General features: G+C 39.4%; 3 protein-coding genes and 2 pseudogenes across 10 annotated transcripts in view; all 5 read left to right on the forward strand.

Annotated features, from left to right (window-relative positions):
* LOC129362980 (protocadherin gamma-C5-like) overlaps window positions 1–22,433 on the forward strand; it is a 237,344-nt gene that overhangs the window by 24,681 nt on the left and 190,230 nt on the right. The gene's annotated exons all lie outside the window — the stretch shown is intronic.
* Window positions 1,559–4,042, forward strand: LOC129363002 (protocadherin gamma-A12-like). The gene is given in 2 exon segments (XM_055034899.1): window positions 1,559–2,999; window positions 3,001–4,042. Coding segments are annotated over 2 exon segments (2,394 nt in total). The 5' UTR covers window positions 1,559–1,647.
* On the forward strand, window positions 4,737–6,327 carry LOC129363020 (protocadherin gamma-A4-like). The gene has a single exon (XM_055034916.1). The coding sequence runs from the start codon at window positions 4,959–4,961 to the stop codon at window positions 6,297–6,299; it is 1,341 nt and encodes a 446-aa protein (XP_054890891.1). The 5' UTR covers window positions 4,737–4,958; the 3' UTR covers window positions 6,300–6,327.
* On the forward strand, window positions 12,540–14,999 carry LOC129363008 (protocadherin gamma-A12-like; annotated as a pseudogene).
* On the forward strand, window positions 19,832–22,245 carry LOC129363007 (protocadherin gamma-A12-like; annotated as a pseudogene).

Consider the following 22,433-nt stretch of genomic DNA (forward strand, 5'->3'; position numbering starts at 1 on the left):
TCTTGCACAATCTGCGTTTGTCCAGTTTTCTCCTTAAAATGGTTTTGGCTTTTTTATTCTGAGGGTCCTTTTTCCACTTGTTGCTGAAATATGGTTTCGCTTTACTCAGCTTCTTGTCAGAACCTTGTTCTTGTCTTGTACTTTTCCAGTCCTTTTTTTTTTTTTTTTCTGAGCATATTCAGTTGTCGTTCGTTTAACTCGATCGTAAGCGGAACTATTTCCATTACTATAATCGATTTTTAAAAATCCAGTTCTTTCACAAAATTTCATCACACATAGCATCTTCTTACTATGTAATAAATTGTCTAACAATAAAGTTATTAATAGATTGTATTATATGTAGAAAATATATCAGCCATACCGGCTTTTTGTCGAACGATTTAACATAAATACAGAGATTGAATGTGACAGTACACCAACGATTGATTATATTGAGTCCTTTAAGATCCTTTTCACGTTGCTAATTAAATCAGCGTTTTGCTCTTTGGTACCCAGCGACATGTTATAAGCTGCTTTTTTGCTCGTGGACATTTATGCCAGCTTTTGATTTTTGCAGTAGAATCACTGCTGTTTACATGTGCAACTTCGCACGTACTGTTTCGAAACCATCTATTCCCACTATTGTTTTTATCCTGTTATGTTTTTCGAAGATAATTACATCAACTGTTTAATTTATAAATGCTGTGAGATACGATTAATTGATCTCGTTAAATTGTTTTGTCAGATATTTAAATGTTGCTTTATTTGCAACATGATTCTCCAGTAGATGCATTTCACATTAATTTGCGTTCTGGGGATAATGTTGCATATTCAGCAATGATTGCTTTTCCCAAACTGCTTACCAATGTAAGACATTGCTATGGTAAATTATCTTGCGTCTCTTTGGCTTTAATATCGAAATGAGTTACATGTTTTGTTCCATTCGCATACTCACAAACTTAAATGTGCTATTACACCATTTTTATATTTATTTTTATTGTGATTATGTTTGAGTTTTATTTTATTAGACTTTCCTGGACTCAAAGAACGTTGAACGAGAATTAGTTTGTAGTTCACGAGAATAAAATCAAAAACGAAATACGATGGGTAATGAGAAAATATGTCTTGGATGGGAAGAATCGGATTTCCAAGAGCAAATTTAAAAAAAAAAAAATCAAACAAAAAACAAAACAAAAAAAAGCATAAAAAATAAATAAAAATAAAATAAATAAAATTATGCTGATAAATATTTTAGGCTAAAAATGCATCATTTCTACTACTTTCCGAGAATTAAAATAAGACTTTTCTGTAAATTGATTTGGCAATATGCAAACACAATGTTTTTTTCAACATATTCATATATATATATATGTAATTTTTTTTGCAACACAATTAATTTTCAGTTTGAAATTATTCCGTTGGAATACGTGATAACGCTTCAGAATATTATTCACTGTTTCTGGTGAAACGTTGTCGTTTAAACTCACGGTGTCACTATAGACCCGTTTTGGATTTAAATATCCAACTGCTTTTGCACACCACACGTTTTCGGGCTGGACCTGTCTTTTATAATACGTGAATCCGTGGACAAGCTCGGTAGAGAACCTCATTAGGAAATACAATAACCCTCATTAAAAGAAGACGCAGCTTTTGTAGAACAACTGGAAGATGATGCACAAACGACGGGATCGAGAATGGCACGGCGTTCTTGTTTTCTTTGTTCTGGTGCAATACTCCCATTGCGATCTGACCTACTCGGTCCAGGAGGAACTGAAACGCGGATCTGTAATTGGAAATATCGCACAAGATCTGAAACTGGACGTGGGAAGACTATCTGCTCGTAAAATCCGGGTTAAGGTGGAAGGAAGCGAAAAGGAGATGGTCGGCATTAATCTGAGAAACGGGGATTTATTTGTCACGGGAAGAATAGACAGAGAGGAGCAGTGTGGAGAAAACCCAACGTGTATTCTCAAATACGACCTTCTTATGGAAAATCCTCTGGAGCTACATCGTTTGTCTCTGCAAGTACAAGACATAAATGACAATGAACCGATCTTTCCAAAGGATATTATTAAGCTGGAAATAGGGGAGTCAACCGGTAAAGGAGCTAAATATCGCATTAACGCTGCGCATGATGCAGACATAGGCCAGAACACTGTACAAAGCTACATCCTGCAGCAAAACCCAAATTTCGTGCTTAACGTTCAAACGAGCCCTGGAAGAAAATATGGAGAACTGGTTTTAGATAAAGAGTTAGATAGAGAAGAGCAGCAAGAATTGAGAATTATATTAACAGCGGTAGATGGCGGATCTCCTCCGAGATCAGGGACTGTAGTTATACATGTTACTGTTCTCGACGCTAATGACAATGCTCCCGTATTTACCGAGGCTGTGTACACAGCGAGGTTACCTGAAAACTCTCCTTTACAAACTCCGGTTATCACAGTAGGTGCATCAGATAAAGATGAAGGAATCAATGGTGAAGTTACATATGAATTTAGCCGAATCTCTGAAAAATCTCAGTCTTTATTTTCTCTTGATTCAAAAACAGGAGAGATGATTGTTACAGGAAATATAGATTATGAAGAGAGAACAAAATATGAGATATTTGTTGAAGCGAAAGATGGTTATGGTCTTTCTACAGAGACAAAGGTTATAATTGATATTATTGATGTAAATGACAACAGACCAGATATAGAAATAACATCTTTGTCCAATCCCATACCAGAGAATGTGTCATCCGGTACAGAGGTGGGCATCATTAATGTACTGGACAGAGACTCTGAGAATAATGGACAGGTTCGCTGTTCCATTCAGCAAAACGTCCCTTTTAAGTTGGTTCCCTCAATTAAAAACTATTATTCTTTAGTGACCACAGGGCAACTGGACCGTGAATTAGTATCTGATTACAACATTACAATCATTGCCACTGATGAGGGCTCTCCTCCTCTGTCCTCCTCTAAAACTATTCAGTTGTCTGTAGCTGACATCAATGACAATCCTCCTGTGTTTGAGAACAGTCTACAGCGCATATGTTCGTGAAAATAACAAACCTGGCTCCTCTTTATGTACTGTTTCTGCTCGAGATCCTGACTGGAGACAAAACGGTACAGTGATTTATTCTCTGTTACCTGGTGAGGTGAACGGTGCCTCGGTGTCCTCCTATCTATCTGTTAATGGAGACACAGGAGTGATCCACGCTGTGAGGTCATTTGACTATGAACAGTTCAGGAGTTTCAAAGTCCAAGTGATGGCCAGAGACAATGGTTCTCCTCCTCTCAGCAGCAACGTGACTGTCAGTGTGTTCATATCTGATGTGAATGACAACTCTCCTCAGATACTGTATCCAGCACCAGAGGGCAGCTCCTTCATGACTGAGCTGGTCCCTAAAGCTGCACATGGAGGGTCTCTGGTGTCCAAAGTGATAGCAGTGGACGCAGACTCTGGACAGAACGCCTGGCTGTCCTATCATATAGTCAAAGCCACAGATCCTGGACTTTTCAGTATTGATCTCCACAGTGGAGAAATCAGGACCCAGCGGGACATTTCAGAATCTGACAGCATGAAACAGAACCTGATTGTTGCAGTGAAAGATAATGGACAGCCCTCTCTGTCTGCCACCTGTTCAATGTATTTACTCATTTCTGATAACTTGGCTGAAGTTCCAGAACTGAAAGATATTTCTTATGATGAGAAAAACTCCAAACTGACCTCTTATCTGATCATTGCTCTGGTTTCTGTGTCCACCTTCTTTCTGACCTTCATCATCATCATCCTGGGTGTGAGATTTTGTCGTAGAAGAAAACCCAGACTGTTGTTTGATGGAGCAGTAGCCATCCCAGGAGCTTATCTCCCTCCTAATTACTCAGATGTTGATGGAACAGGAACTTTACGCAGCACCTACAATTATGATGCCTACCTGACAACAGGATCCAGAACCAGTGACTTTAAGTTTGTATCGTCTTACAATGACAACACGCTGCCTGCTGACCAGACCTTGAAGAAAAGTCCAACAGACTTTGCTGATGTTTTTGGGGAGCTTGACTCTTCACCAGAGGTATGAATATTTTCATTGAGCATTAAATTCTATCGAGCTATCTTAGAAAAAAGAAATTTCTCATCCTTATTTGCTTTGAGGTTGGTTGATTTTTGTTTTTGTTTTTTGTGTTTATCTTTGTGTGAGTATTTATTGTTCTTGTTTTTGAATTGCATTTTACATTTCTTGCCTCCTGTTTTGCATCTAATTTGCAATTTTATGCATGAATCTGGTGTTTTAAAAGGTTTGACCATTTTGGCAAAATTTGTGTTTTCTTTTTTTGTCCTTTCAGCTTGCTCTTTAAAATAGGGTAATATGATATATTATTGATTTTATTACATTGATAATAATGATAATAATAATAAAATTAATAATAATAATAATAATAATAATAATAATAATAGTAACTATTATTATTATTATTATTAATAGTTAATAATACTATTATTATAATAATAATAATAGTAACTATTATTATTATTATTATTATTATTATTATTATTATTATTATTATTATTATTATTATTTATTCATTTATTTATTTATTATTATTATTTTTACTATTTAATTTAAAAAATATCTTCTCAATATCAGAGATTTTAGTTTCTTTGGGTAGTTAAAAATTACACACATTTTTAATTAATTTAAGTTCATTTTACAATCTGTGTCATTGCTAAAGCAGGTTGCATGAAATATACAGACATGTCATACCGCAGCAAATACTCATGGTGTCAGTATGTACTAGTAAACGAAATGTCAGAATCTTCCTCCTCCCTGAACTGCCTGCGCATACCCAGAATTTGCTTTTTTGAGAACAGACAACAAATAACGCATGCTTTGCAACTGAATTTTTCCTTTTTTAATGCAGGACAGATAGAGATGAACTTTTCGTTCACAATTTGATTGTAAAGTGGCGTTCCTTAAGAAAACTGAAACAAAAAAAATGAGTATCTTTGGTGATTTCGTGCGCCGAGGCCTTGCTTTTATTGTTCTTTTCATCCACCTTGTTTGTGGAGACGTGAGCTACTCCATTCCAGAAGAGATGAAGCGAGGATCCGTGGTCGGAAATATTGCTAAGGATTTAGGACTGGATCTGCCCACGCTGTCTGTTCGAAAGGCTCGTATTGAGACGGAGGATAACGGCGTGAAGTACTGCAGCTTGAATGTCCAGACAGGAAATTTAATGGTCGAAGAACGAATGGACAGGGAAGGACTTTGTGAGAAGAGGGCATCGTGCGTCGTAAAACAGGAGGTAGTGCTTGAAAATCCTTTAGAACTGCACCGTATTAACATTCACATTCAGGATATTAATGATAATTCTCCCCAGTTCAAAGAGGAATCAATTAAATTAGAAATTCAAGAATCTGCGACGAGAGGGGCGACGTTTCTCCTTGATGAAGCGCATGACGCAGACATTGGCGACAATGCTGTGCGGGGCTACTCACTACAAGAAAACGATTACTTTAAGTTAAATGTAAAGTCAAAAGGAATTGGACGGAAATATGGCGAGTTAGTCTTGGACAAAGAGCTGGACAGGGAGGACAAAAACACGATTACGTTTTTACTGACTGCTTTTGACGGCGGATCTCCTCAGAAATCAGGCACCGTTGCGATACACGTCACTGTTCTGGATGCTAATGATAACGCCCCAGTGTTCAGCCAGGTAGTTTATAAAGCCAGTCTCCCTGAAAATGAATCAATAGGTTCTGTTGTTCTAACAGTGTCCGCTACGGACGCAGATGAAGGAGTGAATGGCGAAATCACTTACGGATTTGATCATGTGTCCGATGAAAATCAAATTTTTATATTAAATCCACAAACCGGTGAAGTAAAAGTAGGTGGAATTATTGATTATGAAAGGAAATCGTTGTACGAAATGCAGATAAGCGCTAAAGATGGTTTAGGATTGGCCTCATATGCAACCGTAATTATTGAAGTTACGGATATAAATGATAACGCCCCCTTTATTCATTTAAAGTCCTTGTCCAATCCCATACCTGAGAACGTGTCACCTGGTGCAGAGGTCGGCATCTTTAATGTACAGGACAGAGACTCTGAACATAATCGCCAAGTCCGCTGCACAATCCAGGAAAATGTCCCTTTTAAATTGGTTCCCTCAATTAAAAACTATTATTCTCTGGTGACAACAGGACAATTGGACCGTGAATTAGTATCTGATTACAACATTACAATAACTGCCACTGATGAGGGCTCTCCACCTCTGTCCTCCTCTAAAACTATTCAGTTGTCTGTAGCTGACATCAATGACAACCCCTGTGTTTGAGGAACAGTCCTACAGCTCATATGTTAGTGAAAATAACAAACCTGGCTCCTTATGTACTGTTTCTGCTCGAGATCCTGACTGGAGACAAAACGGTACAGTGATTTATTCTCTGTTACCTGGTGAGGTGAACGGTGCCTCGGTGTCCTCCTATCTATCTGTTAATGGAGACACAGGAGTGATCCACGCTGTGAGGTCATTTGACTATGAACAGTTCAGGAGTTTCAAAGTCCAAGTGATGGCCAGAGACAATGGTTCTCCTCTCTCAGCAGCAACGTGACTGTCAGTGTGTTCATATCTGATGTGAATGACAAACTCTCCTCAGATACTGTATCCAGCACCAGAGGGCAGCTCCTTCATGACTGAGCTGGTCCCTAAAGCTGCACATGGAGGGTCTCTGGTGTCCAAAGTGATAGCAGTGGACGCAGACTCTGGACAGAACGCCTGGCTGTCCTATATAGTCAAAGCCACAGATCCTGGACTTTTCAGTATTGATCTACACAGTGGAGAAATCAGGACCAGCGGGACATTTCAGAATCTGACAGCATGAAACAGAACCTGATTGTTGCAGTGAAAGATAATGGACAGCCCTCTCTGTCTGCCACCTGTTCAATGTATTTACTCATTTCTGATAACTTGGCTGAAGTGCCTGAACTGAAAGACATTTATGAGGAGAAAAACTCCAAGCTGACCTCTTATCTGATCATTGCTGGTTTCTGTGTCCACCTTCTTTCTGACCTTCATCATCATCATCCTTGGTGTGAGATTTTGTCGTAGAAGAAAACCCAGACTGTTGTTTGATGGAGCAGTAGCTATTCCAGGAGCTTATCTCCTCCTAATTACGCAGATGTTGACGGAACAGGAACTTTACGCAGCACCTACAATTATGATGCCTACCTGACAACAGGATCTAGAACCAGTGACTTTAAGTTTGTATCATCTTACAATGACAACACGCTGCCTGCTGACCAGACCTTGAAGAAAAGTCCAACAGAGTTTGCCGATGTGTTCGGAGACAACATGGACTTTCCGGAGGTAAAAAATGTTTTTTTACCTCTGTAATGACTTCAAGTTCTTTGCCTCTTTTATAGGGTTCTCAAACGTTTTTTTTGTTTCTTTTCAGAGATTCTTTCACCCAAATTTATATAACTTCCTCATCTTTTTTTTTCCTTTTCATTTTGTATTCCCTTTGTTCGTATTTGGTTAATCCCTGCCTTTTTAGTAATTCTTTTCCGCACACTTTTCTTACATCTAGTACTTATTCATTGCACTTCTCTGACTTAACCACTTTATTATGCGTATAATTCAATTTTCTCTTTTTTGTTGATTATGTCAAGTTATAAGTTATAGTTTTTTGTTGTTGTTTTTCTTTACACCAAACTTGTATTTTCTAAGCTATAACCAGTGTATGCTCATTTTTCACTTTTCAAAACAGAATAACTTTTCATTGGTTTTTTAAAAAAATATTTGAAAAGTAGTGGTATTTTTGAGCATTTTATTTTCTTGTTCATTGCCAGTTGCTTGTTTGTGGGAATTCGTTCGACATCCTTCATATGAACCTGTCATATATTATAAACCATCGATTCATATGTTGGTGCGTGTGGCAAGATGATTCGGGAATCATTTTAAACATCTTCAGCTTGCTCGTTTGTCAGTGTTCTGTGTTTTCACATTCAAATGCGGGGTTTTTGTTGTCATAACGTGAACGCTCGCTTTCCATGATTACTGCTAAAAGCTCAAAATGAACTCAAGACATGAAGTCACTGCTCTGTATTACAACAACGGAACTTACTGGCTCACATGTTTCCCCGCTTTCTCCAAATGAGACACCAGCTTTTTCTATGTCTCTGTCCCGGGTGCTGAAATTGACTGCCGCACCAGTCGTTTAAATCTATGAATAACCCACTTATTCAACATGCCGTAAGACATTTAAATCAAAGCTTTTCCAATGCCTTCTTATTAGATTATATAATTGGATGTTACGATCTCTAATTTATAAATAAATAAAAATAAGTTAATTATGATAAGGTTGAATGGTTGGATTTTTTTAATACTTCAAAACGTTTATCAAGTTATTGTTGTTTTCACGTTCTCCTCACACACACAAAGAAACCTCATTTTGCGCTTTTAGCGTGTGTGTTGTCTTTCATGATAACCGTGGAAAGATTTGTGAGACGGAATTAGGATGTAATTCATTGAAATACGGAGCCGTCCTGCTAATGACCACTTATGATTTTTTTCTTCTCTCATTCGGTGTCTCTTTACTGAAAAGAAACGTGTGATCACGTTCACTTGAAAGGTGTTTGCATTTATATTTTCACAAAGTGATATAACAATTATTAACTACGAAAAAAAAACCACATGCAATTTCAGATTATATTTAGAAAAACTGGGAACACTTCTTGCGTTATAACGACGGGAATGACGCAGTTTTAAACATTTTAGAATTTAGATGACCCTTTTGCAGTAATGACACAAAATAAAAGTCCGATTATCCTTCAATAAGTATGCATTTATTTGACTGGTTCAATATTTGAATGGCATCATTTTCTTTCCAAAATGCAGATTGCAATTATGATCACGTCTCTTGCGTTGTCATTTTTTAGCTATACTCAAGGTGTCACTAAAGACCAGCAACGCGTTTAACCCCGAATATGCTTTGCACACGATCCACCATGAGGACTGGGAGGTATTTCGTCTTTTTTCTCTGAAGCTGGAGCGAAATCCAAGGAATACTGAAATCATAATCAAAAACACTTCACGACTGAAACCGTATCTGCATTATTTTAGTGTCTGATGATGGCGTGTGGACTACGTTTCACCGGGATCTGTGGACTCCTCTTTGTCCTTTTTGTTGAACACTGCACAAAGGGAGAACTGACCTATTCCGTTCGAGAGGAGCTGAAGCGCGGGTCTGTCATCGCAAATGTTGCCAGGGATTTGGGCCTGGAATCGCGGGGAAACGATGCTCGTAAAGTCCGCGTAGAAATGGAACGAAGCGAGAAGGAGTATATCAGAGTCGACCGAGGACCAGAGACTTATTGGTCGCCGGAAGAATAGACAGAGAGGAGCACTGTGGACAAAAACCGACCTGTGTTCTAAAATTTGACCTGCTTTTAGAAAATCCCCTGGAACTGCATAGGCTGTCCCTTCAGGTTGAGGATATAAACGATAATTCTCCAGTGTTTCAAAAAGATACAGTGAAGCTGGAGATCAGCGAGTCTGCAGCAAAAGGAGCCAGGTATCGCATTAATGCAGCGCACGACGCAGATATAGGCCAGAACGCCGTTCAAAGCTACACCCTAGAACAAAACCCCCACTTTGTGTTTAGTATTCAAACAACCAGTGCTGGCAGTAAATATGGAGAGCTGGTCTTAGACAAAGAATTAGATCGTGAAGAGCAGCAAGAATTCAAATTATTACTGACAGCTGTAGATGGTGGATCTCCGCAGAGATCAGGAACTGTAATCATACACGTTACTGTGCTCGACGCTAATGATAACGCTCCTGTGTTTACCGAGGCCGTGTACACGGCCAGTTTTCCGGAAAATGCTCCTTTGAATACCGCAGTTATCAGAGTAAGCGCAAAAGACGCAGATGAAGGTATTAACGGCAAGGTGACGTATGAGTTTGGCCGACTGTCTGATAAATCAAAGAAGCTATTTTCACTTAATGAAAAGACCGGAGAAATAATTGTTGCAGGTGAATTAGATTATGAAGAGGGATCGAAGTATGAACTGATGGTTGAAGCCAAAGATGGTTACGGCCTGTCTTCTGAAGCTAAAGTGATTATTGACATCACTGATGTGAATGACAACGTCCCATTAATACATATAAAATCCTTGTCCAACCCCATACCAGAAAATGCGTCTCCTGGTACAGAGGTGGGCATCATTAATGTACAGGACAGAGACTCTGAGAATAACCGACAGGTTCGCTGCTCCATAGAGCAAAATGTTCCTTTTAAGATGATTCCTTCTATTAAAAACTATTATTCTCTGGTGACTACAGGACAACTGGACCGTGAATTAGTATCTGATTACAACATTACAATCACTGCCACTGATGAGGGTTCTCCACCTCTGTCTTCCTATAAAACCGTTATTTTAACAGTAGCTGACATCAATGACAACCCTCCTGTGTTTGAGGAACAGTCCTACAGCGCATATGTTAGTGAAAATAACAAACCTGGCTCCTCTTTATGTACTGTTTCTGCTCGAGATCCTGACTGGAGACAAAACGGTACAGTGATTTATTCTCTGTTACCTGGTGAGGTGAACGGTGCCTCGGTGTCCTCCTATCTATCTGTTAATGGAGACACAGGAGTGATCCATGCAGTGAGGTCATTTGACTATGAACAGTTCAGGAGTTTCAAAGTCCAAGTGATGGCCAGAGACAATGGTTCTCCTCCTCTCTGCAGCAACGTGACTGTCAGTGTGTTCATATCTGATGTGAATGACAACTCTCCTCAGATACTGTATCCAGCACCAGAGGGCAGCTCCTTCATGACTGAGCTGGTCCCTAAAGCTGCACATGGAGGGTCTCTGGTGTCCAAAGTGATAGCAGTGGACGCAGACTCTGGACAGAACGCCTGGCTGTCCTATCATATAGTCAAAGCCACAGATCTGGACTTTTCACTATTGATCTGTACAGTGGAGAAATCAGGACACAGCGGGACATTTCAGAATCTGACAGCATGAAACAGAACCTGATTGTTGCAGTGAAAGATAATGGACAGCCCTCTCTGTCTGCCACCTGTTCAATGTATTTACTGATTTCTGATAACTTGGCTGAAGTCCAGAACTGAAAGACATTTCTTATGATGAGAAGAACTCCAAGCTGACCTCTTATCTGATCATTGCCCTGGTTTCTGTACCACCTTCTTTCTGACCTTCATCATCATCATCCTGGGTGTGAGGTTTTGTCGCAGAAGAAACCCAGACTGTTGTTTGATGGAGCAGTAGCCATTCCAGGAGCTTATCTTCCTCCTAATTATCAGATGTTGATGGAACAGGAACTTTACGCAGCACCTACAATTATGATGCCTACCTGACAACAGGATCCAGAACCAGTGACTTTAAGTTTGTATCGTCTTACAATGACAACACGCTGCCTGCTGACCAGACCTTGAAGAAAAGTCCATCAGAGTTTGCTGATGTGTTTGGCAGCTGTGACATTTCTCCTGAGGTAGGCACCTGTCTGACATAGTAATACTTCTTCTGTTTTTGTCGTTGGAATTTTTCTTGCAATATCTAATTTTTTCAAGTTTGACTTCATATCAAGGTGTTTGCAGTTATCTAATGTTTTCTTTTAAGGATTTGAAATCTTCAGGCATAACAGTAAAATAAATAAAAACGCTGTTAGTATTTAGCTTCTCACACTGACAGCAATTTTGGAAGTCCAACAATAGTACTTGCTTTGCTTTTATCTTTAAATACATGTCCAATATCAGGTTTTGCTCTATCTTGCGGTCAGAAATTTTTGAGGGACTTCCATGTACTCTCTTTCATCTGATTTCTTTGTAACAGTATTACAAACATAATACCAGGATACTCATCTTTAAACAGAGTCTACTTGAGATATGAGATATGAGATATGAGATATGATTATAAATCTGTAAATAACAAAGCAAATCTGTTATTTGGACATGTTTGTATTACCACTTAAATTAATGAAGGGATATTACTGTTTAGTTACCATAGTTTATTTGTTTGTTTGTTTAGTTTATGAACAACACACACACACTAACAATAACATGACTGCATTAATGCTTATTCTTATAGACACTATATAGATCACTAAGAACAAAAAGTTTTTTATTGTGGAACTTTTTAATGACGGTCAGGTTGACCATAATCCGTCAAACTCCGTGCATTTTGTCTGTCTGACTTTCCGTACACATAAACCGTACAGATTTATGTTGTATGATTTTAGCACTCTCCAAACCTATAAAGTGAAAGTCAGACATTATTCGGAGTTTTTATTGCTTTAAAGAAAGGTTTCTGCAGCGTTGTTTTGCCGTTAAGAACGCTGAGAGGACGAATTATACTAAAGAAGAAATTATTTATTCAAAGGCAGACTTTTGTACTGAGAACAGTGTAAAAGTGCTGTTTCTTCCTTTTTCTCAAGGTGTCACTATTTGCCTGTCTGTGAGAAGGCTCTTCTTCCCTCCCCGCGCCGTTTTAGATGTAAAGAAAGCTTCACAATTCAATCTGCGCATCCAGACAGATCGAGAAGCTCGAATTACTTCTGTTTTTGTGCGTTGCTGTTTCTACCACTGATTTTTTTGTGGAATATAACCAAGGTCCCTGTTGTGTTTTGAAAACATTTCCTATCTGCCACAATGGAGCATCGGATTGTGTGTCTCCTCTTTTTGTTCTGGATCGGAGTGAATGGAGACGTGAGCTATTCGGTGCAGGAGGAAGTGAAACGTGGATATGCCATTGGAAATGTAGCGAAGGATCTGAACCTGGACGTGGGTAAATTGTCACTACGGAATGCTCGTGTTGATGCGGCAGGGAATCGGAAGCGATATTGTGATATCAATAGAAGCACAGGGGATTTAACTGTTTCCGACAGGATTGACCGAGAGGAGCTGTGTGGAGAACGATTGTCTTGTGTAATAAAACGCGAAATCGTGCTGGAGAACCCTCTGGAATTGCATCCTTTCAGTCTGCATGTTCAAGACATTAATGATAATACACCTCAGTTTAACGAAGCGTCGTTTACATTTGAAATTCGAAGTCGGCAGCAAAGGGAGCTCGTTTTTTAATCGAGGAGGCGCACGACGCGGATGTAGGACAAAATTCAGTTCAGCAGTACAGACTTGAAAAAAACGAAAATTTCATTCTGGCTGCTAATGGAAACACAGTGGAGCTTGTTTTAGATAAAGAGCTTGATCGAGAAAAACAAAAGGAAATGAATTTACTCCTTTCAGCTCTAGATGGCGGATCTCCTCAGAGATCAGGTACAGTGGTCATACATATAACTGTACTGGATGCTAATGATAACGCCCCAGTGTTTAGCCAGGCCGTTTATAAAGCCAGTCTGCCTGAAAACTCTCCTATAGGTACTGTAGTGATAACAGTGAGCGCAACTGATGCAGATGAGGGAGTGAATGGAGATGTGACTTATGATTTTGGACATGTTTCAGAAAATTGTAAAGAAAGTTTTTGGCCTTGATCCTAAGACAGGAGAATTAAAACTCATTAGCGAGATAGATTTTGAATCGGTTGCAACTTATGACCTGCGCATTAAAGCAAAAGATGGCTTGGGATTGTCATCTTACACTAAAGTGACTGTACATGTCACCGATGTAAATGACAATTCACCTGTTATTTATATAAAGTCTCTAGCAAACCCAGTACCTGAAAATGTGTCTCCTGGCACAGAGGTGGGCATCATTAATGTACAGGATGTAGATTCAGATAACAGTCAAAATGTCCGCTGCTACATTCAGCAAAATGTCCCTTTTAAGTTGATTCCTTCCATTAAAAACTATTATTCTCTATGACTACAGGACAACTGGACCGTGAATCATTATCTGATTACAACATTACAATCATTGCCACTGATGAGGGCTCTCCTCCTCTGTCCTCCTCTAAAACTATTCAGTTGTCTGTAGCTGACATCAATGACAATCCTCCTGTGTTTGAGAAACAGTCCTACAGCGCATATGTTCGTGAAAATAACAAACCTGGCTCCTCTTTATGTACTGTTTCTGCTCGAGATTCTGACTGGAGACAAAACGGTACAGTGATTTATTCTCTGTTACCTGGTGAGGTGAACGGTGCCTCGGTGTCCTCCTATCTATCTGTTAATGGAGACACAGGAGTGATCCACGCTGTGAGGTCATTTGACTATGAACAGTTCAGGAGTTTCAAAGTCCAAGTGATGGCCAGAGACAATGGTTCTCCTCCTCTCAGCAGCAACGTGACTGTCAGTGTGTTCATATCTGATGTGAATGACAACTCTCCTCAGATACTGTATCCAGCACCAGAGGGCAGCTCCTTCATGACTGAGCTGGTCCCTAAAGCTGCACATGGAGGGTCTCTGGTGTCCAAAGTGATAGCAGTGGACGCAGACTCTGGACAGAACGCCTGGCTGTCCTATCATATAGTCAAAGCCACAGATCCTGGACTTTTCAGTATTGATCTACACAGTGGAGAAATCAGGACCCAGCGGGACATTTCAGAATCTGACAGCATGAAACAGAACCTGATTGTTGCAGTGAAAGATAATGGACAGCCCTCTCTGTCTGCCACCTGTTCAATATTTACTGATTTCTGATAACTTGGCTGAAGTGCCAGAACTGAAGGACATTTCTTATGATGAGAAAAACTCCAAGCTGACCTCTTATCTGATCATTGCTCTGGTTTCTGTGTCCACCTTCTTTCTGACCTTCATCATCATCATCCTTGGTGTGAGGTTTTGTCGCAGGAGAAAACCCAGACTATTGTTTGATGGAGCAGTAGCCATTCCAGGAGCTTATTTCCTCCAAATTATGCAGATGTTGACGGTACAGGAACTTTACGCAGCACCTACAATTATGATGCCTACCTGACAACAGGATCTAGAACCAGTGACTTTAAGTTTGTATCGTCTTACAATGACAACACGCTGCCTGCTGACCAGACCTTGAAGAAAAGTCCAACAGATTTTGCTGATGTGTTTGGAGTCTGTGATGATTCCCCAGAGGTATGAATCTATAAATCTTTTTGGAATCGATCACCACTTTTTTTATTTCATGAAACTCAATTTGTATTTATTGTAAGTTATTTAGAATATTTTTAATGTTTGCGAAGGTATTTCATGGTTTATACTCTATTCTTGAACTCTCCATACCATATCAGATGCATTTTACACAAATTTACATTTGTTATTTTTTGTTTGAATTTAATATTGCTTTTTGGACTTCAGTTCTGAATAATGTCTATAATTTTATTAAACTAAAGTTCTTTTGCATATTATTTTGTAGTGTCTTGTGGATTTATTGTGTAAACGTAAAATTTTAGTCTTTCATTGGAAGCCACTCAAAGGGTGTTGTATTTTGTTCTTCTCTTCTTGCTGCTGTTATGAATGAGAAGTTATATGATGCTGTATCTGTGAGAACCTTTGTGTTTCTTTTTTGCATCAGTTTTTCGTTTCTGTTTTTTAATCCCTACGACCAGAGGAAACATGCTCATCTTTAGATGATTAATTAGAAGTAAAACTATGGTGCTATTTTCTCATTTTTATTGTTGTCATATTCATGTTTTGCATAATGTTTCAGAACTTCAGCTTTCAGTCATTAGTTATAAAGAAAGATCACTGTCAAATGCTTTCTCCTCTCAAGCCAGACCTTTTCTCGTGTTTATTTTTCATTCACTTTCAAAGAAGGTTTTGAGGTATTTTCTTCTTCTATATTCATGATTTTTGACTCAAATCTTACAAATTTCTTCATATTTCTTGCTTATTTTCTACTTCTCCTCTTGCTTTTTATGAAAGGAATCACAGCTTCTGTTTCTTTCTCTATCCTTGGTCCTGAAATTCACGTCATGAAGACTTCTGAAATTGTGTGTTATAAAGTAATTTGTTTTCAGTATTATATTTACTGTTTTGTTTGGATTTATTAGCTTATTAATGTTTGTGTTCATTATACATAAGCATTTAATTTAAGTATTTCAGTGTTCATGATTCTAAGGGACCATTTTTTCATTTGGTTTCAGGAGGTGTAGTTTAAGTTGCCTTGTGACCCTTTCCTTTTGGTCATTGTCTTGAATTGTTACTGCAATATGGATAACAGGAAGCCATATTGCTGTAGTGAAGAATGGATTGCTGATAATGTGCGTCTTTTCACTCACGTCTGTTTTTTTAAAGCGTTTTTTCTCCTACCGACATGGAATCAGGTGGAGGACGTTTTAAAAAGACGCGGGTGATAGCAGCTCAACGCGACTGCGTTCTGTCCGTCTCTAGGCAACCGTGACGTTCAGTGTCGGTCCGTAGCGTTCAGGGATCATTTGGCTCTTAATATTTTCTCTATTTTGTCCATTATTGTCAAACTTAGTGTTGATGTGTTTGTTATAGGCGTGTCTATGAGACAGTTATATATTGGTTCAATACGGGACGCACATTTAAGGGCCAAATATGGGACGTCTCCGTATTTAACGGGATGGGTGGCATTTCAATTCAGGGGTGCTAAAGCATCCCCTAAAACAGAGCTAGCTACGCCACTGCTTGACATTAACAAAGAAAGACAGATGAACATTTCCCTGTTCATCAGAGAAAAGATGAACAGGGAGAGCCTGACTCAAACTACCTGGATATCAGACAACATCCGGGTCTCATTATGTGTCTCTGCTTATCTCCAGGCCCAAATGAGCAACTTCATGTTTAATCAATCAATCAATCAAATTTTATTTGTATAGCACATTTCAGCAAGGCATTTCAAAGTGCTTTACATCATAAACACAAGAACACAAAGTCATGCAACATAATAACAATACATTGTTACATATTACATTTCAAAAACAATTCTAAACAGGTGTGTTTTTAATTGCGATTTAAAAGATGTCAGGGTTTCCGCTGTTTTACAGTTGTCTGGAAGTTTGTTCCAAAGTTTTGGTGCATAGATGCTGAAAGCTGCTTCTCCTCTCCTGGTTCTGGTTCTGGGGATGCAGAGCAGACCAGAAGCAGAAGACCTGAGAGGTCTGGAAGGTTGATACAACAACAGCAGATCTTTGATGTATTGTGGTGCTAAACCGTTCAGTGATTTATAAACTAACAACAGTATTTTAAAATCTATTATTTGAGCTACAGGGAGCCAGTGGAGGGACTTTAAAACTGGTGTTATGTGCTCCATCTTCCTGGTTTTAGTGAGAATGCGAGCAGCAGCATTCTGTATCAGTTGCAGCTGTTTGATTGATTTGTTGGACAGGCCTGTGAAGACGCTGTTACAATAATCAATGCGACTAAAGATAAATGCATGAATGAGTTTCTCTAGATCTGGCTGAGACATTAGTCCTCTAATCCTGGAGATGTTCTTCAGGTGATAGAAGGCTGACTTTGTAATTCTCTTTATGTCTTTAAAAAACAAGCCCATAAAAAGCATAGCCCACAACTTAAAAAAATAATAAATAAATAGATAAATAAATAAACAAGCCTAAGTCACGTAAAATAATCGGACTTAACAGAAACTCAAAGGAGTTTTCGACTGTCCAGCAACAAAATGCGCATCTCTCTCCTCCCTCCATTGTTTACGTTTCTGTTGCTGCTGACAACTGTTGCATAGAAACGGCGGTCGCTCCTCAAGCACATAGAGGAAATAAAATGACATTACAAAAGAAAATTGTAATGAACAGTGACTTGGATGAGTAACTTTAATCTGATTACTGCATTTGAAATAGTAACGCATTAGATTAGTCGTTACTGAAAGAAGAGGTACATTATGAGAAAGTGCCGAGGTAGCAGAGATTGTCAAAAGATTTAATTTGTAAGACTATTACGTCACAGCGCTGGGTGTATTCTTGTGCTGAGATGTCATATGTTGTGATGTCACATACTGCTTTGTTGTGCAACACGGGGTATAAATAACTCCAGTTGGTAACATTCTGCTTCGTTCCAAGGTAGTTCTAGAGGAGTCGGGATCGAGTTCAGTGCAAGACAGCAGCAATGGATTTACTTTGACGAGATTTGTGGTTTTTAGTCAATGGCCACACCATGCCTCCCATCGGTGAATATATTTATTAAATTCAGGAGGAGGACTAACTGGATTTTGAAATTTTGGACCTGGATAAGAGCATCAAGGAGAGGACGAGATTCCTTTTGAGATATCTGACGGAGGTTTTCTCTGATTTTGTGAAGGACGTTTCTGAGAACCTGAACTACGGATATGGCGATTTAAAAGCCATGTTTGGAAACCAGGTCTCTCAGGCCTTTGCCGGGCGATGGAAGTGGACGAGATCATCCATGGAGACTTTGCTGAAGTACTTGACATGCTCTTCTGGAAGCATGTAATTATCTGAGGTCACGTCTCCTGTCCATGATGAAGATATCGTGTCGATCCTAAGCTGGGTTTAGGGCTCAGTTCTTTGGTGTGAGCTGTTATCATTATCGTCCACGAACTGATGACAGTGGGGAGAAACACCAAAGAACTGAGGACGTCTTTCGAGGAGCAGAGAAAGGACACAGTCCAACTGTTTGTCAACTCGTTGCTGTGTCTTGGCATCACGGAGTCAAAGACACGCTGTTGTTTTTATTCCCTGATGGAGGTACAGAAGCGTATGATTAACAACATCTGCGCTGACATCGAGGGCCATCCGGCGGAAATTATGGGTCCCTAGCCTGCAAAAAAGGTTTTCAGAGACCTAACTAAAACTTTCGGATGTTCTGCCGGATGGGCTCTGGGGTTCATGGAGCATAAGGTTGTTGACAGAGCAATTGTGATGTGTCTTTTAAGCCAAATTGAAAAGCACCAGAAGAAGAGGGGCAGTTTTTTAACCAAATTTTTTTCTGTTTCTAGAAACAGCTTGAAAAGGCATCTTACCAAATGAGCGTGACATACCTCTGTCGATCTTGGATCCACAGAGGTACCTGTGCCTCCGCTTCTCTGTTCCTCCATCAGTTCCGGTATCGAGTCGCCTCCTTCCTTGTTCCTCCGTCGGTCCTGCAGTTCCTCTCATGATCCATTCTGTCTATTACACAGCAGCACACTGCGCCACGACGATCGATGCACACAGTATCCTTCCTCACGGAAATTCTTCATCTGATGATGTGCGTCTTATGGGACGACTCCAAATTTTACGGGATGGGAGGCGATCCTATTCAGAGGTGCTGAGATACAGTTGTAGGGGTGTTTACGCCTCTGTTGTTTACATTTATAGAAGTTAAACCTTATCTTTGTCTACTTGAATTTAATAGTAGCATTTACCTGAAATTTTGAACATAAAATAATTATGTTGATTTAAAAAAAAAAAAAAAAGTAGTATGGTTGTTTTTATGTCTCTTGAAAAGCAAATTTAACTGGCATAAGACTCAATAACAATAAGATTATTATTATTATTATTATTGTGTTGCAATTTATTATTATTATTATTATTATTATTATTATTATTATTAATATTATTAATATTTGGCTGTCCACACCTGAAGCCTTCTTATAATGACGGTAATAGATTTCTTAGCGTCATGGTCATTTGCGGAGAAAAGATAGAATGGACTGCATTATGACGCAGTGTGTTGGTGTTCGTGGTATTGATTGATGGATTTATCATGGTTATTAAACTCAAATATCTGATTTGAATTGATTTTTGAAAATCTAAATTGAATATAGTTCAAAATTTTTAAACAACACTATTTGCAGGTTGATGTTTTTGCATTGATTACAGGCGAATAATGTTGCTGCCACTGAGCTCAAGATGTCGCTATATACTAGCCTAAAATATCATCATCCCTCCTTCCTTTGTTAACTTCCCGGATTTGCGCCGTGGAGCTGCTCTACATTATAAGCAGGATCGCTGAATTGACGCATTTCGTCATTTAATGTCATCCGATCATATTTGAGGAACTACGACATAAACCCTTTCAGAACTAACATTTGAAAACGGGTTTAACAATGGAAATCTTTCCGTCGCTGGTTTGCGTCTCTTTTTTTCTTCTGCACGTCGCGCATGGAGAACAGAGTTATTCTTTCCCGGAGGAGATGAAACGAGGATCAGTTATTGGAAATATCGCCAAGGATCTCGGGCTGCAGACAGGAGCGCTGTCCACCAGAAGAGCCCGAATTGACACCGAAGGGAGTGATAAACGTTACTGTGACATAAACCTGAGAAACGGAGCGCTGATGGTGACAGAGAGGATTGATCGTGAAGGCCTTTGTGGCAAAAAGGCTTCATGTGTCCTAAAACAGGAGCTCGTTTTGGAGGATCCTCTGGAGCTGCATCGAATTAGCCTTCATATTCAAGATATCAATGATAACTCACCGGTATTTAAGGAAGTAAAATAGACATAGAAATTCATGAATTGGCAGCAAGGGGAGCTCGCTTTTTATCGAGGAGGCGCACGACGCAGATGTAGGACAAAATTCAGTTCAGCAGTATAGCCTAGAAAAGAACGAACATTTTATTCTGGCTGCTAATGGAAACACAGTGGAGCTTGTTTTAGATAAAGAACTTGATCGAGAAAAACAAAAGGAAATGAATTTACTCCTTTCAGCTCTAGATGGCGGATCTCCTCAGAGATCAGGTACAGTGGTCATACATGTAACTGTACTGGATGCTAATGATAACGCCCCAGTGTTTAGCCAGGCCGTTTATAAAGCCAGTCTGCCTGAAAACTCTCCTATAGGTACTGTAGTGATAACAGTGAGCGCAACTGATGCAGATGAGGGAGTGAATGGAGATGTGACTTATGATTTTGGACATGTTACTGACGAAGTTATGAAAATATTCAGTATTGATAAGAAAGGGGAAATACGTGTAATGGATACTGTAGATTATGAAGTTACAACATCATATGAAATACGCGTTAAAGCAAAAGATGGTCTAGGCTTATCATCTTATGCTCAGGTTATCATTTCTATAACTGATGTGAATGACAACGCCCCTATAGTTAGTCTGAAATCACTGACCAATCAAATACCAGAAGACACTCCATCTGGTACAGAGGTGGGAATCATTAATGTACAGGACAGAGACTCTGAGAATAATGGACAGGTTCACTGCTCCATCCAGGAAAATGTCCCTTTTAAGTTGATTCCTATTAAAAACTATTATTCTTTAGTGACCACAGGACAACTGGACCGTGAATCAGTATCTGATTAACATTACAATCATTGCCACTGATGAGGGCTCTCCACCTCTGTTCTCCTCTAAAACTATTCAGTTGTCTGTAGCTGACATCAATGACAATCCTCCTGTGTTTGAGGAACAGTCCTACAGCGCATATGTTAGTGAAAATAACAAACCTGGCTCCTCTTTATGTACTGTTTCTGCTCGAGATCCTGACTGGAGACAAAACGGTACAGTGATTTATTCTCTGTTACCTGGTGAGGTGAACGGTGCCTCGGTGTCCTCCTATCTATCTGTTAATGGAGACACAGGAGTGATCCACGCTGTGAGGTCATTTGACTATGAACAGTTCAGGAGTTTCAAAGTCCAAGTGATGGCCAGAGACAATGGTTCTCCTCCTCTCAGCAGCAACGTGACTGTCAGTGTGTTCATATCTGATGTGAATGACAACTCTCCTCAGATACTGTATCCAGCACCAGAGGGCAGCTCCTTCATGACTGAGCTGGTCCCTAAAGCTGCACATGGAGGGTCTCTGGTGTCCAAAGTGATAGCAGTGGACGCAGACTCTGGACAGAACGCCTGGCTGTCCTATCATATAGTCAAAGCCACAGATCCTGGACTTTTCAGTATTGATCTACACAGTGGAGAAATCAGGACCCAGCGGGACATTTCAGAATCTGACAGCATGAAACAGAACCTGATTGTTGCAGTGAAAGATAATGGACAGCCCTCTCTGTCTCACCTGTTCACTGATTTTACTCATTTCTGATAACTTGGCTGAAGTTCCAGAACTGAAAGATATTTCTTATGATGAGAAAAACTCCAAGTTGACCTCTTATCTGATCATTGCTCTGGTTTCTGTGTCCACCTTCTTTCTGACCTTCATCATCATCATCCTTGGTGTGAGGTTTTGTCGTAGAAGAAAACCCAGACTGTTGTTTGATGGAGCAGTAGCCATCCCAGGAGCTTATCTTCCTCCTAATTATGCAGATGTTGACGGTACAGGAACTTTACGCAGCACCTACAATTATGATGCCTACCTGACAACAGGATCCAGAACCAGTGACTTTAAGTTTGTATCATCTTACAATGACAACACGCTGCCTGCTGACCAGACCTTGAAGAAAAGTCCGACAGAGTTTGCTGATGTGTTTGGAGTATGTGATGATTCCCCAGAGGTATGAATATTTAGATCTTTTTGTATTCTATCACAACTCATTTTACTTTATGAAATTCATTTTGTATTTGTTATAAATTATTTAATTGTTTTTGTGAACATGACGTTATTTTAGGAACCACTTTTTTTTTAATCCACTTACAACATATGAGGGAAGTACATGGTCTTGATTGAGTTTGATATTGATTTTTGGGT

Source organism: Poeciliopsis prolifica, unplaced genomic scaffold (assembly GCF_027474105.1).
Source record: "Poeciliopsis prolifica strain line A6 unplaced genomic scaffold, Auburn_PproV2 SCAFFOLD009, whole genome shotgun sequence".
Classification (NCBI taxonomy): Eukaryota; Metazoa; Chordata; class Actinopteri; order Cyprinodontiformes; family Poeciliidae; genus Poeciliopsis; species Poeciliopsis prolifica.

What these genes read in the sequence shown, in the direction of transcription:
- LOC129363020 (XM_055034916.1), top strand. Translation starts at nt 4,959, where the DNA reads ATGAGTATCTTTGGTGATTTCGTGCGCCGAGGCCTTGCTTTTATTGTT.